Consider the following 25184-nt stretch of genomic DNA (forward strand, 5'->3'; position numbering starts at 1 on the left):
TACAGTCGACACACCTGATTCACGAAGCCAGGGGGACCGTACCCGCATTCCGTACTGTGAGCTTGAATTCTAGCTGCTGGTAGACCAGAATGGACAATGAAAGTCCTGATAGCGATGCGAAGGAGACGATTGTGAGGCGTGCAGTAAGTATAACGATCCACCGGAACGACTCGAGCCCGAAGAACGAGGCGGCTCCTGAGCCTTCTAATCTGGTATATAGTGTGATCAATGTCGACAGAGAAAGGTATGTTGCTAGCATTGCAGACGCCATGTGCTGTGTGGCGCCTGCTAACGAAAAGCCCATGCATGGCCAGATTCGCTGCGACAAGCGATCTCCGTGTTCCAACTGCCGCACATCGAAGATTATATGCAGCTCTACAGGGGCTGGCCAGAAGCCTCGGGAGCCGCGGAAGCGCGTCCTGATCTCCAACGAATAGTGCGGCTCCTTCTCTCGGTGTTATCGTGGGACTGACCCCTCCAGTGAGAAGAAGATTGACCATATCGATGAACGGCTAGGTGGCATAGAGCAGATTCTCCGCGAGCTCAAGGCTGGAATGGGCTCAAACACGGGATCTCAGATGTGCCCTCATGCAACACCGGTTTCAAGGCATATGAGCCCGAGTGTCCATGACGATAGCACCAATCCGAGAGACCCGATGGACCAGCAAGAGTCGAAGAACGGGTTCGAGGGCAGCTCATTAATGGCTACCCAGTCTGCGTATGCTAGTAATTTTCTGGAAACGGCCGTCTCGCGGTTTAGTTCACTACAAATGCCTGTCTCTAAGGTAAATGCTGCTCTTTCGACTCTGAAGCAGCTTGTCAATATGCAGGACGGCCAAGCCTCTTCAACTCGTGACCTTCGGTCTTCAAAGAACAAGACACTCTCTGGCTGTGACTTACGAGAGATGTCTATGCCTCCGCTGAATGTTGTTTTGCCTCTGTTGCGGAATGCTAAAGGTATGTGCTGTATTCGAGACTTTGCGCTGATGGCTGATATCTATAGAAAATTATGGCACTGCTTTGCAGTCGTATTGCCCGTTTGTTCCGTTCGATCGCCTCGCTGAAAAGTGCCGCGAGGTGTACTTTGCCACAGAGGACTACTCTGACGCGACCTTCATCGTTGCAAATGGGGGACTATATCAGATATTTGCCGCAGCTAGCTTCATGACCCCGGACCGCGCCTTGCGAGAAGAATATCAGAAATATGTGGATATGTGCAAAGACAATCTTGAGAAGACGCTGGCGAACCTTCACCTTTTGATGCCCGCGACTCCCGAATCCATCGAAGCTCTTACCATGGGGGTAAGAGTCATATTGTCGTTAGCACATGTCAGAATCTGACTAGAATTAGGCATCGCATGCGATCGAAATCTCCAAACCGTCCTTCGCTTTGACGCTGACTTCAACGGCGTCGCGGCTATGCCAAGCTTTGGACTATCACCGAATGTCATCGCTAGAAGGTGTTGACCGGAAAGAAAAGGGGCAAAGGGTGGCTCTCTTTTGGTCAATATACTGCATGGACAGAGCTCTTTCCCTGCGCCTCGGGCGGGCTCCAACTATCCCGGAATATGACATCGATCTACCACCGAATTTCGGCGAGTTTGAAATTGGAGAGCCGTGGAAGACTGCCTTCACGCTCTGGATAGAACTCGCCAGAATCCAAGGTTTGGTGTATGAGAAGCTGTACTGCCCTGCTGCGCTACGCCAGGATGAGAAGTTTAGAGTGGCTGAGGCTCGCAAATTGGCTTCTGAGATGCTGGATGGTGTGATGAACCCGTTCAAGGTCAGTTCAACCTGCCCTTTTGACTGATTTATTCTAATCCCGAGTAGGGTATATACCCCCTTCTAGAGCGCTTGACTCCTATTGAGTCCTTGTACATACGGTGCGACGAAGTATGCCGTTTCTCGGTATTGACTCTGATATACCGAGCCATCCCACCACAACCAGGTACCGCGGGCACATTTATCGACGAATGCATCGAAGCTGCCAGGGGTGCTCTTCAGTCGCACAAATCGTGCATGCTCTTGTTAAAGGAGGCCACCGAAGCGTCGAAGCTTTCGTATTTGCACTGGTAGGTAGTCTCCCTCAAACACCAGATAGTAAGCAAACCTAACTCCCCAGGTCAATCCTGTATTCGCCATTCGTCCCATTCGTCGTCCTCTTTTGCCACATCATCGAAGTCTCCTCCTGGGTCGACCTAGACAGGCTCGAGGAATTTGTAGACTCCCTCAAACCCAACTGCTCCCTCTCGACGGCGATCACCAAACTACACCAGCTCTGCCAGGTCCTTAGCAACGTTGCTCGACTCTATATCGAAGCGAAAGCAGAAGGCCAAACGCAGGAGAGTCAAGCCCTCGCTTCTGTCGGCCACGAGTTCGATACTTACCTCAGTGCCCTCGGCCTAGCACCACCATATTCAGCTGAAGATGGGGATACTCGGTGGGCTGCCGGGTCTGTACCTAGTGCTACTGTGCCTGGGGGGATGGGATATGCAGAGACTCAAAATATCAACCCGCCCATGCACCATATGACGCAGCTCGGGAACTGGTTTTCGGGGAACCAGTATATGATGGGCTTGCTAGAGGAGGATTTGTCGATGTTTGATCCGTCGAATTTCGCCTAACATGGACCTATAGTCATCCATCTATCATGGAATGACCCTGGATACCCTTTTGAAGAGACTACACCATCCCTTTATGTCATATTAGACACACTTCCCTCCATCAACGATCATTTCTGCCCCGTTCACGAAAGCCCCCTCATCACTGGCTAGGTACAAGCACATATTCGCAACATCATTCGGATCCGTCAGCCGTCCGAGCGGCACATTGCCGATAAACTTCTCCCTGTTCTCCGGTGTGTCCTCCATCCCCGTGAACATACTGAACAGGCCTGTCCCCGAGAGAAGAGGCGACACTGTATTCACGCGGATATTGTGCGGGCCGTACTCTGCTGCGAGACCCTTCGTAGCCTGCGAATTCACCAATTAGTACAACTTAAAGCTAAATCAAACCAAACAAGATCCTTGAAAGAGCGAAGAGAATAGTGGTGGGGAAACGCATACATTCGAAACAGCTCCCTTACTGGCATTATACCATACCAGGCCGGGCCTGGGCCTCGTTGCTCCGGTCGAAGAGATATTTATGATAGACCCGCCCTGTCCCTGCTCAATAAATTTCCCAATGACGGCGTGGGAGCCATGGAAGATGCTCTTCACGTTCACGTTGAAAACACGCTCCCATTCTGCTTCCGTAACTTCGAGCGTTGGCTACCACCGCGAGAGATGCATTAGCGACCCCATTGTAACTTCTAACCGAGTATTCCATGCAATGGAAATAAAGTAGAGAGGGCGGGAAGAGAAGCAATCGTACTTTATTCCTGTAGCTCGTCCCCGCATTGTTCACAAGCACGTCCAGCCTTCCGAACTTACTAAACGCCAGTGCCACGACACTGTCCCAATCTTGTTTGCTTGTGACGTCGACACGCTGGAAGACGATGTTCTCGGGGTCCTGGGACGCAACCTTTTGCGAACCTTCGGTATTTATATCTGCGATTATCACTTTTCCGCCTTCTTGCGCGAAACGAGTCGCGATTGCAGCACCGAAGCCGGAACCACCACCTGGGAATATGTGTTAGTGGTAGTGATCGGGTTGTGGGGGAGGATGAGGGGGATGAACCGGTTACAATAGTAACTTTGCCTTGGAGACGGGGCATTTTATCTCTGGCTTTTGAATTGCGGTTTAGGAAAGTATTGAGTGTTTGAAGGATGCTGAGAGACGAGCTCTGAGGGGAGAAGGCGGGGGGAGCGGCGTGCCGCTGCTTATCCGAGGAACAGCAACAGGAGCTTGGAATTGGCTCGGAGTGAATGCCGAGTTGGAGAACAAACTGAACCAAGACCTTTCAGAATTCTTCCTCTGGTTACACCTCTGACTGTTCCTTTGGATTCTGACCAGCTGTAGACCTGACGACGGAGGGATTTCCAACCCCGCATTTGATCGAGGAGAACCGCAATCCGTCCCCGCTTTGAAGCTTCTCTTTTCTTCCGCTTGCACTGGTGATTTGCACGATGTATACAAAGCAAATATTCTCCGGCTCGTACGCCTTTCCACGAGGTACCTCTTGAGGACAGTGCCCTCTTGTTCCCTTTGTCCGGGCACTGGATCTGTGTACACAGCAGATTCAGGTGACGTACGGTACATTTGTCTCCCTGCGGGCGATTCCTACCCTCGCGTCGTGAGGCCTGATCTGTGTAATGAAGAAGCGAATGGTGCAGCCTGTGGAACACGAGAGAATGCCTGCTGCTCTTGACGGTGGAGGTATTAACTCGATTGGACTGCACTGAACTAAGAGAGATGGAGGACTATCAATACACGACATTGAGGGTCTTTATCTCTTCGGTACTACGGCGGCTGAGAGGAAGGTCAAGCTGTCCGAATATGCTTCTGGACAATGACGTGAGAGTCAGGGCAACTCGACCGCATGTCGGGTGAACAAACTTCGTGCGACTTCCCTCTGCCTGGCCGCATGGGTGGCACCTTCCCTGCTTAATAACAAGCTAGCCTACATAAGAGTACCCAGTTGCTGTGCCCTTCTACCTCTCTCTCACAACGAACTATTTCCTCCGAAACATGTTCTTTCCCGTCGACCCAACCAGGCTGGTGCTAGTGGTCAGCATCTGGCTCGGGCTGGCCTTCTCCCTCCCGAGTTTCGGACCTAACCTCGATGATGATACGGAGAGTACCTTCGGAAAAGAACCATCAGATGCTATTACCCGCGATGTTTGTGTCATCGGTGGCGGTGCCGCTGGTACCTATGCCGCCATCCGCCTTCGAGAGCTGGGCCGGAGCGTCGTCCTTGTCGAGCGAGAGGAGCAGTTAGGGGGCCACACGAGAACATACTACGATCCTGAAGGAAGACCCATCGATTACGGCGTCTGGGTGTATCAGAACAATACAGAGGCGTCAAATTTCTTCGCTCACTTCAACATTCCCTTGACAGGCCAGGATTTTAGCAGGATTTCTGAGGGGAGCCAACGGATCGACCTCCGAACGGGGCAGCGTGTGCCTCCGCCTAGCGGGAACGTAACCGACGCGATGATGCGTTATGTCCAGATCCTGTTACAGTATCCTTATCTTTCGGACGGATGGGACCTCCCAGATCCCGTCCCGGAGGACTTGGTGTTGTCCTTCCGCGAGTTTATCGAGAAACATGATCTTGGGGCGGCTGTGGAGACGATCACACTCTACGTTCAAGGTCTGGGAGATATTTTGAGTTACCCTATGGTCTATATCATGAAGTACTTCAGCTTCGGCGTGGCTCTCGGGGTGCAAAGCGGCTTTTCGACGTCCGCAAGTCGCGCCAACGGAGAATTGTTCCAGGCTGCACGAAACGAGCTGGGAGACGACGTTCTGCTAAGCGCCACCGTTGCCGGGATGGAGAGGTCGGATTCTGGTGCTCGAATACTTGTCGCTACCCCGTCCGGTGACGTACTTATTGAAGCTGATAAACTCATCATCGCCATCCCTCCTTTGTTGAAGCAACTAGAGAATTTCGACTTGAACGATCAAGAGAGGGAGTTATTCGGCCAGTTTGGCAACAGCTATTACTATACCACTGTGTTAAATCTTTCGGGCGTTCCAAACGAAGTGCAGATCCTCAATCGAGGTGCCGATACACCGTACAACATTCCGGTCATGCCGGGGACATACGTCTTCTACCCGTCGCAAATCCAAACACTCTTCACGGGATTCTTCGGAGGCGGCAGCCAGAACATGACCGAGGACGAAGTGATCCAGACTATAAAGGATAATGCGCTGCAACTGCGGAACGCTGGGTTCGATGTGGCCGACCCAGAGATACTGGCATATGGGAACCACAGCCCTTTCAACTTGTTTGTACCTGCAGAGGCAATTGCACGTGGGTTTTATCGGAATTTGTACTCGTTACAGGGGAATAGGCGGACGTACTATACCGGGGCTGCGTGGCATGCTCACGACTCGGCGGCGCTGTGGAAGTTTACTGAACGGCTGCTGAATGAGCGAGTTTTTGTCGATTAGCCCGAGGGAGCTATTATAGACGCTATATTATCCTTAGCTGCAGATTAGGAAACGAGCGATATACCCATGATCCGTGGGAGAATCCAAGCAGTGTAGGTTAATCAGCCAGTGTCAGGGCTCGCGGATGGTTTCCTTTGCTGGTTGGTTTTGACGAAGCGTAGTCGTATTTGATATATAAACACACCCCCCAGGCCTGGAGAGCACAGATTTTTAATTTTGGATGATGCATAGCTGTGAAGTAGAGGCACACAGCTCAAACAATAACATCTGCGGCATCCGCAGCATCCAGAATCTCCTTGATCCCCCGAAATCTCACTCCAGAGAAGTACTTCTCCCTATGCCTCTGGACCCTCTCCTCGTCGAACTCACACGCTCCACTCACAGTAACAATCTTATACTCCGCATCAATTTTCTCAAAATCGTCCTTTGCATCTCTGTACGCATTAACCAGCATCCTCAACGACAACTTCTCAACGTCGAACTTTGTCTCGGGGTACTTCCCCTTCACCACCTCTGCCAATTTATCTAGGGTAATCTGCTCCCCCGCAAGGAAAATATATTCTTCCCAACCCCCAGAACCAGCCGGAGCCAGGACAAGCGCAGCAATCGCCCTCGCAAGATCCCTCGCCGCTGTAAACGCAACAACCTCCCCCCCAGTCCCGGGGATAACCACCCTCCCCCCAGCAAGGTTCACGGGAAAAGCATCCCCGATATCCTTCAGATACCGCTTCCCCACAGGGACGATATAATCGACAAGCCACCCGCAACAGAGCAGCGTCCACTCGAGCCGCGACTGCCCGCGGAGAATCTGGCGGATCGGCTCACGAGTCTCGAAGTAGAAGCCCGGTTGGTCTGGGTATTTCTCGATGTCGACGCCGTACTCTGAGGGGATGAACCGGGTGCAGTGGGTTGAGTTCTGGGCGGCGGTGATGAGGTTCTTGTGCGCTGTGATGAATTCCTCGGCGTTGTAGGTGAGGATTGTGGAGATGAGGGTTGTTGTCTTTGTTTTGTTTAGTGCGTTGGTGAGTGCGGGGATTGACGTGTAGTCGACCACGAGCTGGGATACGTTGGGGAGGTTGGCGAAGTGTGGCTTTTCTGTGCGGACGAGGAGGACGACGGGAGTCTTGGGGGCGGCGGCGAGGAGTTCTTCGGTGAGGTAGCGGGTTAGGTCCCCCGAGCCTGCGATTGCGATGGTCATTCTCTCGATATATATATATATTTTTTTGGAGGTTGGATTAGAAAGAAGTTGTTGGTGCTTGTGTACAGGGGATTGGGATGAAGAGGTGATAGTGCGCTGTTGAGAGGTCGGCATTTATACTATTGGAAACGTAACTTTCGGCGACTTGGGACAATGTTCAGCCGCGATTGATAATCGAGGACAAATTTTTAATCATAATTGCGCATCATGAGTCTTTTTTCATAGTCTGTTAGGTTCTAATGAGCCGTCAATTGGAAGAAATGAAGCACCCGGGGTCCGCGGCGTCCGGGCTGGGTGGGCTGACTCTTGGCTGGTGGAGGGAGAGTAGGTCGTGGACATGAATATCTTGATTTTCGGGATAGATAGTTCCCTTCGAGTAAATGGTATCCTAATATCTCGATCTGCCATGACCCGTTGAGGTCCAATTGCGATGGTGTGACTGCGAGTTGATGCAACAGGCTTGGAGAGAAAGATCCATCTCTGTTCGTCCCATAACACACAACAACGCAGAGTTCTACTCCGTCATATCATGCTCATGAAGACAAACACTGGATGGATGCGTATGGTATTAGCTATCCTAACTTCGAGACAGGTACCTAGACTGCATAGCCCTGTAGCCGGGTTACCTATGACACCGGGTACCATTCCCCCCCCATATGAGAGCACTCTCCACGCTGCATGCCAACAGGGACATGAAAATATCGTTGTGGAACTGATTAACCACGGAGTTGATGTTAATTCTGGGAACGGAACTTCTGGTGGTGATGCCCTTCAGGCTGCTTCTCGCGCGGGCCAGGAGAGTGTCGATGATCTGCTCTTAAGGAGCGGATCAAATGTCAATGTCCACGGAGGGCGTTATGGTAGCGCCCTCCAAGCAGCTTGTGCAGGTATGCATGAGAGCATCGTACAAAAGCTACGGACAAATGGCGCATTGGTCAATGTTACGGGTGGTAAATACGGCACTGCGCTTCAGGCTGCGTCTCGCATAGGTGATCTAGACATCGTTCGGGTGCTTCTCGACAACGGGGCAGATGTCAATACGGAGTGTGGGCAGTATGGAAACCATCTTCAGGCGGCTTGTCGAGGAGGCCATACCGAGATTGTCAAGATGTTGCTTGCGTGTGGGGCTAATGTAAATGCACAAGGTGGAAGGTACATCAATGCACTACGGGCAGCATCTTCAGGGGGTTATAGCGATATGTCCGCATCTTACTCCATAGGGATGCTGTGCAGGATCTTCGAATCGAGCCCATTTGACATCAGTGCTGCAGCTATGTATTGTACCACCATTAGCAAATCAATCCTATATCTACATTACTGCCACTATATTGACCAGCCAGAAGGAGTACTGGCAGCCACCCCGGCGGAATCAGAATACTGAGATCCGCCGACTGAGAAACTTATGTTCTCACTACGACATGGTCCGCATGATGCTTGGGCTAGAGCGATTGATTTATTGGAGGGCTGCTCCGAGCGAAACGAGATGATGGCGATCCCATGGGTAGCTGATGTTGGAGAATACATCCTCAACCTAGTCAAGTCGTTCTGGTCGGTCTGATTGTTTTATGGGACCTCATGTCAACGGTTATGGCCATCGTGCCTCCCTGGATTGAGTTTGTATGCGGCCTCACCTGCTGGTTCACCGTATCGTGGAAGCGCTCGGGGCACATCAGTGTTGCGTCAACCCGTAACGAGACCAACGCTGTGGCAGGGAACCTCGCCTCCTTCGGAGTGGGAATCATCTCCTCCGTCACGTTGAGTCTGCTCATCCCTAGGAAACACATCTCAACCGATCCGGCACATATCGAGTGATCGAACAAGATCCTAGGTATCCCGGTCGAGCCCGAGGCGAACGAAACCTACAGCCTCCTCTGATACGGACACAGAGGAAAGGGAATGTTAATCCGACCACGAACGAAATTTCGGAGTCCTCGACGGGCGAGACGGAGCAGCCGACGAGGAATGAGATTGTTGAATTCTTGGAGTCGAAACAGATCGAGCCTATGCATCCGGCCCTCGTGAAGAAGGCAGAGCGGTTTGCATGGACGGCTAATGCTGTGTTCCTTTTTGTAACTGTTATACTAGTGCCATTTACGCTGTTCGGAATGCAGCATATCTATAATAAAACATTCTTCACGGGCTGCATGGTGGTGTCTTTTATGCGGATCTGGGCCAGCGTGATCAGTTGCGTCGTATATCCTGTGGTGAGTAGCATGGTTTTCTTCTCATTAGGTCTAGTTGACGAGTATTATAGGTTGAAAGTGTGGGCGCATTGGGAGATATCTTGTGCATACTGTGGATGGATAGTTGCGCGATGGTTGGGGCCAGGGGGGTCAGGAAGAAGCAATTGTCAAATCAAGCTGCTGTTTGATCAACACGTTTGTTTCTCTTGGATGGCGAATTTCAATGATGATTTATGTCGTATAATCCAGTCGACTTTTCGTTCTTGTATTTCTCTCAAAGCCCATCCAAGGACTCGGTCCCCTCCACGTGTCCGAGAGTTGCCCAGAAAGGTGTCTGACATCTCTCCTTCTAGACCTATTTGCCCACCAGATACCCTTCAGCTTGCTAAGGAGTACGATATAATGGATGTAAATCAACAGCGATGCTGAAATCTGTTAGGCACCGCCTACTACCACTCCAAGGACTGTCAAAAGCCACGTGAGACTGAGTCCGATGGCATTCAAGATGCAGCAAAATGATGACAGTAAAATGGCAAATACGACGATGCCCCGGTGGCTGATGCGGACAGAGGTGGCGGAGTCTGCTTGTGGATGATAGTAGGTCTTGTACACGTCGAATGTCAGCAGGGACACTGCGTCTTGATGCTTCGCTCATTATCTGACTCCACTCCAACAACATTCTTTAAAGAAGAGGAAACCTTGTATTGTTCGGATGAAGGCCTCGTTCCACCGAGATGAGTCAGCAGTCGACCTCGGCGGAGGAAAACGAAAAACAACTTCGGCGGAAGAATCACCCGACATCCAACAGTTCCACATGGCCCTCACCCCGAATCGAGCCACTGACGCCGACCCGAGCGCGGGGACCGCGCACAAGCGACGCAAGATTCGCAAGGGAACAACGAGCTGCTGGGAGTGCAAGAGGAGAAAGGTGCGATGCAGCCTTGTGGACAACTCCAGCGCCGTCTGTGCTGCATGCCAGCGACGGGGAACAAAGTGTCTCACGCAAGATCTCCCCGATGAAGCTGGCCGCACAATTCAGGCCGTGGGTGATCGTATTGGACGCGTCGAGGCCTTGGTTGATCGGCTTGTTCAGAGGACCCCGACCCCAGCGCCCAACGCCCATACCAACACAGCAAGCACAAACCACTCCGTTTGCCAACCCACTCCCACTAATAGTACTTTGACTCGCAATCTTGTGCCTCCAAGCGCGAGGCACGTAGTGGTTTCTGGGCAATCAGCAGTGCGTATGCTCATACTATACTATGGATGTTCCCACGTACTGACGAGAAACCTAGGAAGAACTTGCCAGGAGGACTTCAAATCACATTATTCAAGGTGGTTCAGTTGTGCCGCCGGACCAGCATCAAAATCCTTTTGCAAATGTTTCCCAGGAATTGCACGATAGCTTACCATCACGCGAGGATATCAGTAGACTGTGCCAAGCGGGCACACATGTCTCGATTGCATTCCACGCGACAACAACCATCCCCTATCCGGAGTGGGGGGACAATGTGCTGGACGAAACCAGCAGGTTGTTAGACATACCCACTCCTGATTTACATCCGGTGCTGTTGGTGAAGTACATCTTTCGTGTCGTCTCAGCGCTACAACATCTCGACTTCAAAAAGTCCGCCAAGCAAATCGTAGCTCTCTCAGAGCATCCACAGGAGATGCTGAGGCGCTTAGCAAAAACGGCTATTCGCTTAGTAACGACTCGCGAAGAGCTTCTGAATATTGTGGAGGGCCTTGAATGTGTGGTGATGGAGACAAGCTACCTGACCAGCTGCGGGAACTGGCGTGCGGCCTGGGCTGCGTCTCGGAGGGCATTGGCGTTGGCCCAGCTGATGGGCATCCATCGTGCTGGGCACAACCCACCACGTTCGATCGATCCTCGGCGTAAAGCTGATACGTCGTTCCTCTGGTATCGCATTGTAAACACCGACCGTTTCCTCTGCCTCGTGATGGGTTTGCCCCAGGGCTCGATGGACCGGACAATGGCTGCCGAAAATTCCCTTGCCCTCGACACGGCGTTGGGTCGGTTAGAGCGCGTCCACTGTGTTGTTGCTTCTCATATCCTGGAACGTAATGATAGCGGCCCGGTATTAGATCAGATAGACACGGTCCGGAGGATTGAAAACGAGCTGAATAGAGCGGCAGAGATGATGCCTGGTGGATGGTGGGTAGCGCCCAATTTGGCGGCAGCGGCTCTTCATGCGGATAATACAGAAACCGCCGACAAACCCCCCACGGTGGTTTGGGATATGCTGCGACTGATCGCTCAACTTTACCATTACGGCCTTATCAACCAGCTACATATCCCCTTGATGTTGGGTTTTACTAATACCGCGCAGCTGCAGACTTATTCCCAGACGAGTTGTGTGAATGCATCGCGCGAGGTTCTCTCGCGGTATGTTGCGTTCAGGGACTTCAATCAAGTGGCTTTCTCCTGCCGCATCGCGGATTTCTTTGCTCTCACTGCGTCCTTACTACTGCTAGTTGGGCACATTCGTCAGCATGCGTGCTCACCAGACGGATTCAACTCCATGGCCCACCAACGCCAGGGGGATCGCGCCATAATAGAACAAGCTTTGGCACATCTGCAGGAAATTGGTTGGGTGACCCAAGACCCTCTTACAGCAAGAGCTGCCGATATTTTGACCCGCCTTCTTGGTATCGAAGCGGAGGCTGCGCGCGGGCACACATACAGCACGCAAAGTGTCCACGGTGCTGATGCAGCCCCACAGGGAGCAGAGGCGGCCTTACCATCCGGTGCAAGCGTGCTTCGAATTTGTGTCCCTTACTTCGGGGTGGTACAGATCGTCTCGGAGGGCGTGGGCGAGAGTATTACGGCCTCTCTGCCCGAAGCAGACAGACGAAAAGGTGCTCTATCTGGTAATAACGGCGTGGGTCCACAGAACGGCCAAGCACCATCCATGGGCGCATCCGAGCTCGCCACGGGCGCAATGCAAGGGTTGCAAGGAACCCAAATTCCGCAAGATAATCCAGTATCTGAGATGCAGAATGGGCCTGAGGCACCGACGCCGTGGTACGCATATTCTGGGTCCGCAGTGGGAACAGATGAGTGGACTTTTCAAGGGCTGGATTTGGCCTTCTTCGATAATTTCATGCGGGAGCCGAGTATGCTGGCGGCTGAAAATGCGCCAGCATCCTAGGAAGCGGAGCTAGCCACTGAGGCTCCGAGAAGTTAACGTGCGACCACACCTCTGAGGAGAGCGAGCAACTGGTGAGGAGCGAGGCTTCCTTCCGCCGAGCTCCGAGGAACAGCCTTGGCATGAAGGCAAGCGGCGGAGGAATTCTCAGACGACCACAGTTTGCGGAGACTTGCCTTGTGGTATTGCCAGCCTTGGGCTCCTTATTTGCTTGTAACACTTGACTGGCTCTCCGAGACGTGAGGCAACAGACTGCTTCCTGAAGTGACAGCACCGAAGATATCCTTCCGTCATCCCCATCCTCCGAATCAGCGCTAACGAATAGCGAGACAGAAGGCCTGATTGATCGCGCTTACGAGACCCCTTCGGGGGAGTTCCCAACTACGAGATGACCAATCGAAGATTGCTAATTGAGTATCCCAATTTGAGAAACATGTATAAAAACCCCCCCTCGCCGTTTCCTGAGCTCTCGGATTAACTACTTCCACTTTTTAAGCTCTGTATCACTGCGACTATCACTGTGATGTCTGACACAACCATCGTGCTCGTCACTGGCGCCGCCCGAGGTATTCCCTTTCAACTCAGTCCTTGGGTTCTTCTTGTTAACCACCCAATCCACAAGGCCTCGGTAAAGCCTTCGCTCAATTGTACCTATCCCGCCCTAAGCACATCGTTATCGGTACAGTCCGTGACCCAACAGCCTCCAACGTCCAGTCCCTCCGAGAAAGCTCCACTGCCGAGGGCTCCCGCCTCCACCTCTTCACTCTTGAAAGCAGCAACTCCTCAGACTATCCCAAACTCATCTCAGGCATCAAAGCCCTCGGAATAAACCACCTCGACCTCGTTATCGCAAACGCGGGATTCTGTCCCCAACCTGCCCCCTTGGCCACAGTATCCACCGAAAGCGTTCTCGAGGCATACAACGTCAACGCCGTGGGTCCGTTCCGGTTGTTCCAGGCTGCCCGGGACCTCCTTAAGGCATCGCCCGGAACGCCGAAATGGGTATCGATATCTTCGGGCGCAGGCTCGATCGCCGGTGTACTGATTTACGGGACCTCCTTCGTGGCGCCTTATGGAATGAGTAAGGCGGCCATGAACTGGCATACACTGTATGTTCTCTAAATGTATTCGTGTCTCTTCGCTTCAAGAATGCTAACGGAGTGGCTTGGATAGCGCAATTCACCAGTCCGAAGATTGGCTGATCTCATTTGCCGTGCATCCTGGGTGAGTTCCGCCTTCATAGCCGAAACGGCCAATGTGGTAGACGAAGCTAACCTAGAACTAGACTCGTACAAACTGATATGGGGAACGCGGGCGCGAGGGTTATGGGCTTGGAGGAGGCGCCTAATACAATCGAGGAGGCGATTACCAAGACCACCGCTACGGTGAGTGATTCGTTCGCGTAAATTCCCGCATAACCGACATGCAACGACTGACAGGACGGGTACAGATTGACGCTGCTACGCGTGAGGCCACGTCTGGGAAGTTCTGGAATGTCATTGACGGGACAGAACTTCCTCTCTAGGCTGGCAGGGCTTGGGACTTGACGTAGCTTTTCTCATGTTCTCGGAGCACTGCTAGTTTGCCTTGATTCTTGCTGTATGCCAAACATATTGTACGTGGATTCATGCGTTGCCTGGGTAGAGTCGTCGCCGAGGATGTCACGGAAGCGTCGATGAGGAACTTTTGAACGGGGGTATTCCGTGCAGCTGATGCGTATAAGGGTGCTGATGTGGAGTTCAGGCATGCGCTTTAAGGGTTGAGGGTGTGGGTATCGAGTACAATCTGGTCTGGACTCATAAAATCTGTACCACGAATCGTGAAGTCTACTTACGAGCCGTTGTATCAAGTTCGTCAATGTGTAGTCTCGACAAATGTGTACAGATAGATCAATTTCTACACACCTAGCGCAGTGTTTTACCTCGGGTCGGTTGGGGTTCTTTCGACGGCCAACTATCTCTACTGCCAACAGCCTGCTTTTACAATGTATCAACTCTATTCGTATCGTGAGACTCGACCCTGGTAGACAATCCAAATGAAACAAAATCAAATCTCACTTCGCTCCCGAAACATCGTGAAGATCTCAGCCTCCTCCATCTCTGACGAATCATTGCCCACAATCTCTACCTGGATATCTTGTCCACCCTGCCGTATGACACGGTATCCCGTGTCATAGACGACCAGGTAGGAGATCCTTGAGTTTGCGCAGAGCCGTTTCGCAAACGCGAGGTCCGATCCGTATTCCGGGTCGTCGTCGATGCTGCTATCGCCGCTGGGTTGGTGTTCATCTGTGATATACAATTCTCGGAGGTTGGGGCGCAGTGTGTCTGTCAGGGTGACGAGGTGGGACTTTGCGGGTGGAGTTCGGTGTTAGCAAGACATTACAAGCATTATGACTAGACTAGACTAGAATGAATAGAGAGAAGTATGCATACCCTGTCCGTCTCCATGTCCAGATTAAGGTGTAACAACCGCAGCCCCTGCCACTCGCTGACTTCACGTACAAGCCCCTGCCTGAATTCCGGCGTGCTGCGGTATCCGACATTCTGTCCCAGGACGAAACATCTAGGCCAGTACAGCCGCTTCTGCGGGTGGATGTTGAAACCATCCTTGATGGCGGAGTTCCAGTGGAAGGTTTCAAGGAACAGCTCGCTGAGAAAGAACGGCGGAAAGGAGGGACTTTGACCGATTTTCCTGAGGAGGGCGAATAGAGGTTCTTCTAGATAATTGACCGAGAGGCGACGAAGGGAGAGAAATGCCGCTGGGTCGGCGATCCGCTGGTATATACTCGTAGGTTCTGGACTAGCCGGGTTGTATGTATTACTGCCGCTCCGTGTATGACGAATATCTAGCTCTAGGGATTCCAGATTTGCAATGTTAGTTAGCTGTTCTAGACATAGCCAGCCGTTAGTGGACCGATTGTCGTCGACGGGGAATCTGAGCCGTTTAAGTCTGAATGGCTGGCCGCCTGACTGGGCGTACTCCGTGCATATTGTGTACATATGTACGCCCGTAAGGTCGAGGTTGAGATCTCTGAGTGAAGGGGATGAGAGGAGAGTCGAGACCACCGAATTGAAAGAGGCAGGAAGCGCGAATTCGCCGATGAGTACAAGGGAGGTAAGATTGCAGAAGTGGGCAAGACATTGGACGTCTACGTCCTTGCGGAATGTCCTCCATTCGAGCTCCTCCTCGTCCTCGTCCACCTCCGGAATAGAGGGAACACAAAGGGTTAAACGTCGTAGCTTGGGACAAGATACTTGTAAAGTGCTAATCAGTTTGGAGTATAACGGGACGCCGTTGACCCAATTGATCCCTTCGTCGTACGTCAACCATGGCCCGGGGATTCCAATGCTGGGTGCCGGAATGTTAGTTTTTCAGGGCTCTCTACCACGGGTTCAGAGCGAGGGATTGGGCCATACGTAAATGAAACAAGATTCGGCATGGACATCAGCCAGCAGATAATGTTGCTGTTGAATTCATCGTAGAGAGACGCCTCCTGCTCTGCTTCAAGGCGCTCGACATTGTAGGGTCCGGCGATGACTTTGAAGCTCCGCACGTGTCGAAGATTCGCGGACACAACAGCGAAATCGGCAAAATCGGGGGCTACAATCTCCTCGAAGCTGGTAAATCGGAGAGAGGAGAATAACAGAGGGGTATAGATATCGTGGAAGAATCGACATGTCTCGCTCAGGCTTCGGAGTGTGCGCTGTCTTTCTTGGGTCACCTTGAGACGGGGTTAGTCGGTAATTCCTGGGCAATTTGCGGGGTAGAACAACCTGTTGCCCGATATACATCCATATTTCCAACGGTATGCTAGGAAAGATCATTATGGGATTACCGTTGAGAGACGAAGTCGGCCATGAGGGCTGGGGGGAGATGTGGGGTAGAAGTCCCGCTGTTGCTGTTGCTGTGGCGGGGCGTGCTGGATACGAGGTTTCTGCTTCGGATTTTTTTGCTCTCTCCGAAAAGGATTTTCTCTGTCTGTTGACCTTGACTGCCCTCAGGCATTGCCAAGTGATTCGCTACAGCATCGCGTGCTGAATCGTAGGTGCTGCAGAACCTCGAAAGTCGCTCGCGGTTAATACTATATGGAATAGGTTGTCCTTTTGGGCCTAGGTAGCACCCTATTCGGCCACTACCACTCTCGGACGCTGAATGTGTATCACTCAAAGTGCAGGTGCCTCTTTGGCCGTCTGATCGACCCGCTTGGGCATCTCCGATTGGGGTTAAGATTAGGTGCCAATCTCATTACCGAAGCCGCTACTCCGGGTGCATCTCAAGAGGGGAGGTACGTTCCCTAACCTAGGTCGTACCTCAAATTGCTTCTGAAAAGCGCTATGTACACGCGATAGTTAAGCTGGCTGTGAACGAGGAGATGATTAAGCCGTTGCGCGCACGACAACGGCGATTTACGAGACCACCCTCTTCCCGGCTTCAATGCGGAGACTCCGCGCTCCAAAGTTAGTTTTGGGGCAGGAGCCTGGAGGAGGAGAAGAGGTAATCACCTCTGAGATGCCATGATACCCTTTTACTCTGCTCTACGCGGGGAAATTCACAGGAGGAAGCAGTTGCTTGCGACCATTTTACTTCTCTGGTGGAGATGGGACGGCGTGATTTTTGTGTCAACACGCTGATAAACCTGTTTCATCTACGGGACAGCCATTCATGGTCCTGGAGCATCTGGGCACAGCCTACTGGTTGCCTCATGGGGCTGCGGCGGCCGGCGACCCTCCCTTGGCAATGGCGATCATTATGGGCGCGACGCTTGGGAGCGCCACGAAGCAGCTATCCAGGCGGGAGAAGCTGCACCGGAGGGTGATACTAAAATAGGATACAGTATGTTCAGGTGAAGGAGATCGCTTATTCTGGTGTTCACAATAGGTTCCGTCGTAAAAAACAATGTGGATCAGAAGTTTCATGCAGTGTACTGAGGTATACCACAGCCTCCCTTGGAGGATGGAGTATATTCAAGAATCAACGGATTCCATGCTTTAGAAAATGTATAAAAGGGCGTATCATCCCCCCAATACTGACCATTCATTCTCATAAACAGTCAATCCTCTTCGCAAGAATCACACTTCCAATCCTAGTCCCAGCAATCTCCAACCAAGTCTTCTCAAACCTAACAACAAAGCTACAACCACCAAAATGATGACCCCATCTCTCTCTACTTGCCTCTTCGGCCTCCTTGCACTCGCCCCGTCGACCATCGCGACACCAGTTTCCCCCGGAAACGTCAAGCGTGATGACTTAACCTGCTCCGGCTTCGGAAAACAACCTGTCGACGAAGTCAACTGGTGCATCGACTACCTCCACGGGAAGGGAACCGACACCTGCCTCATTGACGGCCCTGCTTCCGACTTCTGTACATACGGCCACACAAAGATCACGGGATTCAACGAAACTCCAAAGCAGTCTGTTTCTTCGCTGTGGTATGTCCTGTTCTCCCCGCGCTGTTGAGCGAGCTGCCCGCTAATTTTGTGGTTCGCTAGCCGTGATGTTGCCTATGGATTGCAGACGGTCGTTGATACCTGTACTTCAGATGGGAGGGTTGCTGGTAAGTATCGACTTCTGTATCGGTTGTTGTGTGTTGTGAGTACGTGGCTAACGGGGTTTGCTTCCCTTGCAGGTGGAAATGCTGCTGCTGGAAATGCAGACATCTTTGTCTCCATTCAGCCTGCGTAGGCGTATTTGATTGCCTGGTGAAGGGTTGCTGGTGGGGGGTCATATTATTGACCAGGACAAGCCAGATCTTTTTCTCATTACTCAATCCTCCCCTGGATGATCACGGGAATGTCTGTCGTTCTTGCTCTTTTAGGTGAAATATGGGACCGTGGGCAATTTGCATATCTTCCCAGATAGTGTGTCATTACAAGTTTAGCACCTTCGATCTTCGTTAAAGATCCCCTTTGGACTCACGCAAAACCAAAGTGGATTGGCTTCAAAACAGAAAACCCTTTTGTAGCCCGTTATCAGCCCTTGCTGGGTGTTTCTGTGCCGGGCATGTATGAGCCCATGGACAGTGTTCGGGATGATGACAGGTATAATTTGCCTTTTTATATTAGTCCTGAGAACAGGGAGAGTAGTATCGGAGTATTACTACTAATAATAAGGGTCAACCCTTTCTAGGAAGGGCTAATTCTAGTCCACGTGGAAAATCCGACGGACATGTAGTCAGACGCGCAAGAGAGACAGGTAGGTGTTGCGGGGGTGGTGGCCTGTCCCTCGATTTTGAGAAGGATAGCATGGATCTCATACAAGAATCGTGGAAACAGAAAGCGTACACAGTTCAAAGTCTGGCTCACAAGGGAATAGTATAGATCGTTATTTCTCATAGCATTTCCGCACCCACATATGGCTTCATCCCACTTTCGCCTCCGAACTCGACACGACTTGACTCACTTCTAGACTCTAAAGCCACGCAGCAACCCCCGCCGCCAAAACCGGCGCCGCCGTAATCATCGCCTGCACGGGCCCCCCAAACCCCCCTGCCGCCGCAGCACCAGGCGTCTCCGTCGCCTCGGGCTCATCAAACTTGTCCACACCTCCCGTCACATACAACTCATAGTACGTGACCTGATCTGCCGGCCAGGACGTCTCAGTACTAAAGCTGCTCGAGGTCTCCTGGCCATCCGAAGACCCGGAATAGCTCACGCTGTACGTGCAGGTTGCGCTGAGGGTGTAGTTCGTGTACGTGCACCCGTAGTCCAGCGTCGCGGTGACGGGGGGGTTCCAGTCGAGGGCGGTGTATTCGGCTGAGAGGGAGAATGTCGAGATTGCCTGGACAATGGACCAGGGGTCCTTGATGGAGCAGGACTCTGTCGGGGCGGAGTCGAGGCAGGCGACTTCGTAGGTGGTTTCGAGGGCGTTCACGGAGACCACGGAGGCGCCGGTTGAGGCGTAGAAGGGGATTTCGAAGTCGTCAAGGTCTTCGAGGTCGTTGCCGCCGCCGAAGACGCCGACAGTTGTGGTGGCGTCGTCGGCGAGGGTTAGGGCTGCGAGAGTCAGGGTGAGGAGTGTAGCGCGCATTTTGAACGTCAGCTTTGATTATTCTTCAAATTGGGTGTGAGTGGAAAAATTTTGTCGAGCTCGAGAGCCCGCGAGAGACGGCTCAGTCTCTTTATCGGGCTGCGGCACCACCTTGGCCGGCCGGGGATGGGCTTGAGAGCCAAGCGTGATTCGACTGAAACAGAACCAACCACGGGGCGAGAATATCCAACAACTTGAACACAGCCCGGGCTGGACCGAACGAACTTGGGAATCTTCGCCGTTTGGCTGAGTTTTAGTGCGGCTCTACGCGCCGTCCAACTGTTGGTTCCTGTTAGATCCAACCGTCATTGGTCAACAGTGTTCTCGCCCACTCGGCGCCATCGACGGAGATAAAGAGAGGTGGCAATGCACATGTGCTTGGAGGGGTCTCTATATCAGAAGGAGTTTAGGGCGCACGACCAAATCCAACACGGAGACGCATAGGGAAGATGAGGACGAGCACTGAATTCAGAAATGGGCCAATAAAAAGTTGCCGAGCTTCAAGTACCTCTCTGCTCACTACAGGTGACATGCCGTATTGAGCCCTAACTCCGCGAGTGATCCGAAGATGGAAAATGAAACTCCTCCAAATCTCTCGCGAGACTGAAGTGTTAAACTGATCGGATTGGTTACCGAATACATGTATCATGCAACATTTGCCAGCCCTCATCACCACCAACTCCGATTTCCAACCCCCCCTCTTGCCGAATATCGGCCACACTCTTCCCAACAGACACTCCATACTCACCCTCTTGCAACCCACAAGTCTGCCTGTACACATCCCACATACTCAAATCCCGCCGTGTCGGCTCAATCATGAACTCCCTCTCCACCCCAGGCCCAACAAGCATCTTCTCAAAATCCCGAAACACCCTCCGACCCACCCCCAGAATCCCAACATATAACTGCGCAACCCCCGTCGCAGCCAAAGACCCCGTCTTCGTCACTGTAAAATTCACCCTCGCAACACCATCCCACAGACGTCAACCCACGGGCACCCTCCCCAATCTTCTCCCGGGAGGCAAATACCCCTTATCCACGAGGTCATCGTCCACAACCTCGTACATAGCGGGATCAAAGAGTCCCCTGATTGATAAAGACTTTGATGCATTTGGGTAACTGAGAAGAGCATACCCCCTGTAAAGATTACAGTTGCGGCTGGGTGGGTGCCCTAACTCATGCCGTCGGGTATACCAATGCCCGTCCCTATGAACTTCCAGCTGGAGCTAAGGATTTCCCATGCCCTTCACCTGGGGTCAGCTGCATGGATTATACTAGTACCTACAGGAGATGGGAATCTATTTTAAAAGCAACCCGACTTCTTTTACCAAACCCATGGATTTCAGCATCTATCGCTAGTAAAGAACTACGTTAGGCAATTTCCTTTCGACGTACTAGGGCAAGTTAGCTCAGCGCACAGTGAGTATATCAGAACACCTACATCACGATACTTCCCCTCCATCCTCATGCGCAAGAAGCACTTGAACGGCATCGTCTCCGCCGTCAGAAACTCATACAAATCCCTCGCAGATGCAGAGCCCGACCCATCAGCAGGCTGCAAGATAGCCTTAACCTCATTCCGGACAATCTCCCACCCACCGTCCTCCTCCAACCCCAGAGCAACAATGAGCGACCCGAGGTGGTTCTGGAATAACGAGTGGTGAACTTTACTCCAGACGTCGTGGAGGTCGTCTGTCATGGTTGCTGCACCGGGGGGAATCGTGTGCAGGTCGTACCCCTGGCTTCGGAGCGTCGGCATGTGCAGTCTGATCCCGCCGAAATCACGGATGGCAAAGCCTTTGACTTCTCGTGTCTTGCGGCAGATGCGCACGCACATGTTCTGGCCGTGGGCCTCGAGGCCGACACCGTGGTTGGCGAGTGGGGTGAGGGTTAGATTGAGGAGGCGAGAGGTGTAACTGGGTCTGTGAGGAAGGTGCAATCATCCATCTATACGGGCAGTGCTTACCTTTTGAGCCACTCTTTCTTCCCCTCTGTAGGCAGGAGCGACTCGGCTTGCGCCTTCCACGGTCCAGCTTCGGTGACTGGGAGTTGGCTAAGGGCTGATGCAATGATCAACGACTCATCTTGCTTGTTAGCTCGTAGCTCCAGGTCTTCTCGCAGAATACAAGACAGATGCTTCGCGTCGTTGAAGTTCTCCTGTGCGCCAGTCACCGCAGCGACCTCCTTGAATACCCACATGCCGGGTGGGAGGAGCTTCTCAAGCATCTCGGAGACCTCGGCACCGCCGAGGGCAGTCCACGGGGTGATTGTTCGCAGTGCTGAAGTTATTTGACACGCTAGAGAGAGCTTCAGGTGGTACTTGAACTGCAGCTCTCGCGGGACGGTGAGGGTTCTCATTGAAGCTTGCGCGGAGACGCGCGTTGAGCCCAGGACCAGCACATCGTTGAACCGAAACACAATCGACGGCGCCTGCTGCGCTAGAGCGGGTATAATAATCCTGTCGTCCGTAGTGGCAGGAATATCTAGTTTCGTGAGCAGGTCGCTGAGGAGTTCTTCGAACGGTCCTGAAGTGCGGATTTGGGAACGCGGGACAGAGAGAAAGAGAACTTCCGGGGATAGCATATCAATTACCCGCCTTGGTTCAATTTGAGGCAGTGGCGACTGGGTAAAGAGTGTTTTATGGAGCTCATCGATTTCTTAGTTTCCTTCCGATGGTCGAAGGGGTGGACGACTCACGGGATGGGTTGGATGCCCTGTGATCAACGTCTTCTCCCACTCTATCGCCGGACTATACAAGTCCAGGGGTTGTTGCTGTGCCGCGACCTCAAGCCAGATTTCTGGTCCTGTCAGTCAGCACATAATCGGAGAGGAAACCGTCGTACCTTGATTCGCTGCGGCATTCTGAAGCTCCTCAGCGATCGGATCTCTCATGCTCTCGACTCCGGGCTCCCCGAACCAGGGGTATACAAACTGGAAAACCACGCCGGGATCGAGCTCTGCGCGAGGTGGTTGGTCATCTTCGAGTAGCAGAACTGGGGGCCTCAGTAGGTGTGGCCGAATAACAGACGTAACTCGTCCTCCATCACCTAACGCGAGTTTCCCTGGAAGAATCCGCACCCTCACCGCGCTGTTTGCAGCTGAGTCGTTTCTGGTGCTCGTTAAGCGAAGCCACCTGGCTCCGTCGGTCTCATCAGGTTCAGGAAATGCTGCGCAAAGGCCTTCATTGACGAGGTGGGACAGGAGGCGTCTTGTGGTCTCAAACCGAGCGACCTCCACAAGTGATGCAGCAGTCATTGCAATGGCGCGGGGATCTGAACAAAAGCCCAGGAGCTTGGGCAGCTGCATTTAAACCCCGCGATCATCTCACTGCATCTGGAATGACAAGTCGCAAATCTGCGGCGGTCCAAGTCTGACGAAACAAAGCACGAGAATCGCCCACAATCGCCATTACTAGTGGGCCCTTGTGGTGACCTGCAGATTGCGAACGACTGAAGGCGGCTCGATATGCCCAGCGATTGGAGCCACCTGGAGGATTCTCCTGCACGAACCTGTGGATCAACAGTCAGGAACAAAGACAAATCACAGGCGAGTCCACGATGAAGATCGCGACGCTGCATCCGGAGTAAGTCCAACTCCGCGAGGGGGAAGCAAATCAAGCGAGAGCTGAAGTCGTGCTGATGACGATACGATTGTCTGGAGCATAGTCAGAATCTCAAGGATTCTGTTGTGCGACCTCACCAAATGCAGAGTCGACGAACCAAATTGCACGCAGTTCATGAATGGATCTGCAGATCGCGATTCAGTGCCGCTGTGATCTCATAAAAAACAAAGACCGTAGACAGTCCCCCGCAGGATGAGGCACGAGGGCATGGTGTGCCATACCGGCTCAGTTTAAAGCTTGCAATCCCAGGTCTCATGAGCCCAAGTCTCCTGAATCTCTTCACTTTCAAGATAGAACACCATGCTCAAACCGCTAGAAAGAAAGCGAGCTGAGCTTGCCTCTCTCGCGCGAGTCGCTGCATGCCTGATCAATGAACGCCTGGTGACGTCCACCTTCACCGACAACTCCATCCTGCTCTCACACCCGGAGACAGACGAGACGATCTGCGTCAGCCTGCCTCGGCCGCCCCAATTCCATGAAGCCGTCCATGCCTCCGAGCTCTCGGGCAAGATTCTTTACAACGACCGATCTGTGTTGGATGGTGCAGGACTGATGCGTATATATGGAAAATGGGCCAAGCTCAACAATGAGAGAATTGACCAGATCTGCAGAGAGTTTGAGAATTCGGTCCAGAACTTGGAGAAGGCGTATCGCCAGGACTGGTCGCTGACGATTGACTCTCCGGCGTGGGCCTGGGAACAGGCGGTCGTGGAGGGCCATGGCATGCATCCGTGGCACAGATGTCGATATCCTCTCGTCGACGACTTTGAGACAGCTTCCATTCACTTCGTATCCGTTCCTCGAGCCGGTCTGACCCTTGTGGGTGATTATGAAGGCCACATTTCCAAACTTATTCCAACACAGTTGAACCACCAAGGCGACGACCAGGTCATATTTCCGGTTCATGAATATCAGCTACCCAACGTGAAGAATGCCTTTCCCAATGCCAGAGTCCTGCCTTGCACGATTTCCGGCCGACCGCAAAGCTCCGTCAGGTCGATCTCCCTCCCCGGCGCAGACGTCGACTTCTGCATCAAAGTCCCCCTGGCCGTCAAGATCACCTCGATCGTCCGCACAATCCGCCCGTGGGCAATCACAATTGGCTACAGACTCGAACCAATCCTAACCGTAATTGAAAATGCTGCCAAAACATTCGGCGGCTCATTACGAGTCATCCGTGAAGTCGCCGCAGCTGCGTCGTCCAGCGAACACCTGGGCTGCATCATCAGACAATCCACCGAGTCCCTCGTCGCTGAAACAGGGGACAGAATCATCGTCTGCGCCGCCGTAGCCGAGCACATCCACGACGTGTGGCCGGATATAACGACCCCCGAAGCGAAGCTGGACTTGCTCCGAGACTTCTGCGTGCATCTCTTCCGTGCTGTCCTTCCCTCGGTCCTACTTCACGGCTTCGCCCTTCAGGCGCATATGCAGAACCTCCTAATCCGACTGGACCCTGTCTCCCGCGATATCCGTGGCTTCTTCGTTCGAGACCTCGGCTCGTTCCGCGTGCATCGAGAGACATTCTCCGCTTCCACGTCTCTAGACGTCGACACCGCATGGGTGTTGACAAAGTCCGACTCTCTGGAAAAGGTGTACCGGTATATCCTCAGCGTAATTCACGGGGACGTTGCCTCTATGATCCGCGCCCTGCAAGTCGGTATGCCGGGATGGAAAGTCGCCCGTGGGGAGCTGGAGAAGGTGATTCCAGCTGGAGATGAGATGGCTCGACGGACGTGGCTGGAGAGTCCCGAGTGCATGTCGAGAGCTCATCTGTCGATGCAGCTGTTTGGTGTGGAGCGTGAGTGTACGATGACGAGTATTCCCAACCGGTTTTACTATTGTCAGCAGGGCGTCTCGGAGTAGGGCATACATCGTAGTAGCTGGGCATCGGGCGCTTCGAAATATCTCTCGCGGACTACTAC

At 52.7% G+C, this 25184-nt stretch overlaps 12 protein-coding genes across 12 annotated transcripts; 7 read left to right on the forward strand and 5 right to left on the reverse strand.

Moving 5' to 3' along the window:
• Positions 1–15: 15 nt before the first annotated feature.
• BJX67DRAFT_295575 (putative C6 transcription factor) lies at positions 16–2984 on the forward strand. Its single transcript, XM_071026874.1, has 8 exons — positions 16–143; positions 221–244; positions 315–436; positions 482–957; positions 1004–1302; positions 1352–1783; positions 1831–2072; positions 2123–2984. The coding sequence occupies exons 1-8, from the start codon at positions 90–92 to the stop codon at positions 2622–2624; spliced, it is 2151 nt and encodes a 716-aa protein (XP_070881552.1). The 5' UTR covers positions 16–89; the 3' UTR covers positions 2625–2984.
• On the reverse strand, positions 2706–3715 carry BJX67DRAFT_375184 (SDR family oxidoreductase; the record flags this gene model as incomplete). Its single annotated transcript, XM_071031658.1, has 4 exons — positions 2706–2972; positions 3066–3269; positions 3373–3620; positions 3679–3715. 4 exons carry the CDS (start codon positions 3713–3715, stop codon positions 2706–2708), a joined length of 756 nt encoding a protein of 251 aa, XP_070881553.1.
• Positions 3716–4615: 900 nt separating this feature from the next.
• BJX67DRAFT_391161 (amine oxidase, flavin-containing superfamily) lies at positions 4616–6078 on the forward strand. Its single transcript, XM_071034729.1, has one exon. It carries the CDS (start codon positions 4630–4632, stop codon positions 6055–6057), a length of 1428 nt encoding a protein of 475 aa, XP_070881554.1. The 5' UTR covers positions 4616–4629; the 3' UTR covers positions 6058–6078.
• Positions 6079–6202: 124 nt separating this feature from the next.
• BJX67DRAFT_366076 (uncharacterized protein) lies at positions 6203–7463 on the reverse strand. The gene has a single exon (XM_071030343.1). The coding sequence runs from the start codon at positions 7367–7369 to the stop codon at positions 6311–6313; it is 1059 nt and encodes a 352-aa protein (XP_070881555.1). The 5' UTR covers positions 7370–7463; the 3' UTR covers positions 6203–6310.
• A 420-nt stretch (positions 7464–7883) lies between these two features.
• BJX67DRAFT_385495 (ankyrin repeat domain-containing protein) lies at positions 7884–8636 on the forward strand (the record flags this gene model as incomplete). Its single annotated transcript, XM_071033866.1, has 1 exon — positions 7884–8636. The coding sequence occupies one exon, from the start codon at positions 7884–7886 to the stop codon at positions 8634–8636; it is 753 nt and encodes a 250-aa protein (XP_070881556.1).
• Positions 8637–10150: 1514 nt separating this feature from the next.
• On the forward strand, positions 10151–12611 carry BJX67DRAFT_385496 (uncharacterized protein; the record flags this gene model as incomplete). Its single annotated transcript, XM_071033867.1, has 2 exons — positions 10151–10678; positions 10734–12611. The coding sequence occupies 2 exons, from the start codon at positions 10151–10153 to the stop codon at positions 12609–12611; spliced, it is 2406 nt and encodes an 801-aa protein (XP_070881557.1).
• A 204-nt stretch (positions 12612–12815) lies between these two features.
• Positions 12816–14394, forward strand: BJX67DRAFT_295608 (uncharacterized protein). The gene is made up of 7 exons (XM_071026875.1): positions 12816–12887; positions 12940–13043; positions 13105–13174; positions 13231–13717; positions 13782–13832; positions 13894–13993; positions 14059–14394. The coding sequence occupies exons 3-7, from the start codon at positions 13132–13134 to the stop codon at positions 14131–14133; spliced, it is 756 nt and encodes a 251-aa protein (XP_070881558.1). The 5' UTR covers positions 12816–12887; positions 12940–13043; positions 13105–13131; the 3' UTR covers positions 14134–14394.
• Positions 14395–14654: 260 nt separating this feature from the next.
• BJX67DRAFT_385498 (uncharacterized protein) lies at positions 14655–16406 on the reverse strand (the record flags this gene model as incomplete). Its single annotated transcript, XM_071033868.1, has 4 exons — positions 14655–14957; positions 15044–15959; positions 16028–16332; positions 16401–16406. The coding sequence occupies 4 exons, from the start codon at positions 16404–16406 to the stop codon at positions 14655–14657; spliced, it is 1530 nt and encodes a 509-aa protein (XP_070881559.1).
• A 1350-nt stretch (positions 16407–17756) lies between these two features.
• On the forward strand, positions 17757–18293 carry BJX67DRAFT_385499 (uncharacterized protein; the record flags this gene model as incomplete). Its single annotated transcript, XM_071033869.1, has 3 exons — positions 17757–18040; positions 18101–18165; positions 18238–18293. 3 exons carry the CDS (start codon positions 17757–17759, stop codon positions 18291–18293), a joined length of 405 nt encoding a protein of 134 aa, XP_070881560.1.
• Positions 18294–18632: 339 nt separating this feature from the next.
• BJX67DRAFT_366080 (uncharacterized protein) lies at positions 18633–19701 on the reverse strand. The gene has a single exon (XM_071030344.1). It carries the CDS (start codon positions 19635–19637, stop codon positions 19020–19022), a length of 618 nt encoding a protein of 205 aa, XP_070881561.1. The 5' UTR covers positions 19638–19701; the 3' UTR covers positions 18633–19019.
• A 1271-nt stretch (positions 19702–20972) lies between these two features.
• On the reverse strand, positions 20973–22892 carry BJX67DRAFT_391163 (ferric iron reductase FhuF-like transporter-domain-containing protein; the record flags this gene model as incomplete). Its single annotated transcript, XM_071034730.1, has 5 exons — positions 20973–21031; positions 21079–21553; positions 21604–22259; positions 22335–22435; positions 22481–22892. 5 exons carry the CDS (start codon positions 22890–22892, stop codon positions 20993–20995), a joined length of 1683 nt encoding a protein of 560 aa, XP_070881562.1. The 3' UTR covers positions 20973–20992.
• A 667-nt stretch (positions 22893–23559) lies between these two features.
• BJX67DRAFT_385502 (IucC family-domain-containing protein) lies at positions 23560–25125 on the forward strand (the record flags this gene model as incomplete). Its single annotated transcript, XM_071033870.1, has 1 exon — positions 23560–25125. The coding sequence occupies one exon, from the start codon at positions 23560–23562 to the stop codon at positions 25123–25125; it is 1566 nt and encodes a 521-aa protein (XP_070881563.1).
• Between the last annotated feature and the right edge of the window lie 59 nt (positions 25126–25184).

Source organism: Aspergillus lucknowensis (genome assembly GCF_044049455.1).
Source record: "Aspergillus lucknowensis strain CBS 449.75 chromosome Unknown BJX67scaffold_65, whole genome shotgun sequence".
Classification (NCBI taxonomy): Eukaryota; Fungi; Ascomycota; class Eurotiomycetes; order Eurotiales; family Aspergillaceae; genus Aspergillus; species Aspergillus lucknowensis.

Bases quoted from the DNA above. Each gene is read 5' to 3' on its own strand.
- BJX67DRAFT_391161 (XM_071034729.1), top strand. From the start codon at position 4,630: ATGTTCTTTCCCGTCGACCCAACCAGGCTGGTGCTAGTGGTCAGCATC.
- BJX67DRAFT_295575 (XM_071026874.1), top strand. From the start codon at position 90: ATGGACAATGAAAGTCCTGATAGCGATGCGAAGGAGACGATTGTGAGG. The intron at 1,303-1,351 runs GTAAGAGTCATA...GACTAGAATTAG, and splicing joins TCGAAGCTCTTACCATGGGG to GCATCGCATGCGATCGAAAT. The intron at 1,784-1,830 runs GTCAGTTCAACC...AATCCCGAGTAG, and splicing joins GTGTGATGAACCCGTTCAAG to GGTATATACCCCCTTCTAGA.
- BJX67DRAFT_295608 (XM_071026875.1), top strand. From the start codon at position 13,132: ATGTCTGACACAACCATCGTGCTCGTCACTGGCGCCGCCCGAG. The intron at 13,175-13,230 runs GTATTCCCTTTC...CCAATCCACAAG, and splicing joins CGTCACTGGCGCCGCCCGAG to GCCTCGGTAAAGCCTTCGCT. The intron at 13,718-13,781 runs GTATGTTCTCTA...TGGCTTGGATAG, and splicing joins GCCATGAACTGGCATACACT to CGCAATTCACCAGTCCGAAG.
- BJX67DRAFT_366080 (XM_071030344.1), bottom strand. From the start codon at position 19,637: ATGCGCGCTACACTCCTCACCCTGACTCTCGCAGCCCTAACCCTCGCC.
- BJX67DRAFT_366076 (XM_071030343.1), bottom strand. From the start codon at position 7,369: ATGCCGACCTCTCAACAGCGCACTATCACCTCTTCATCCCAATCCCCT.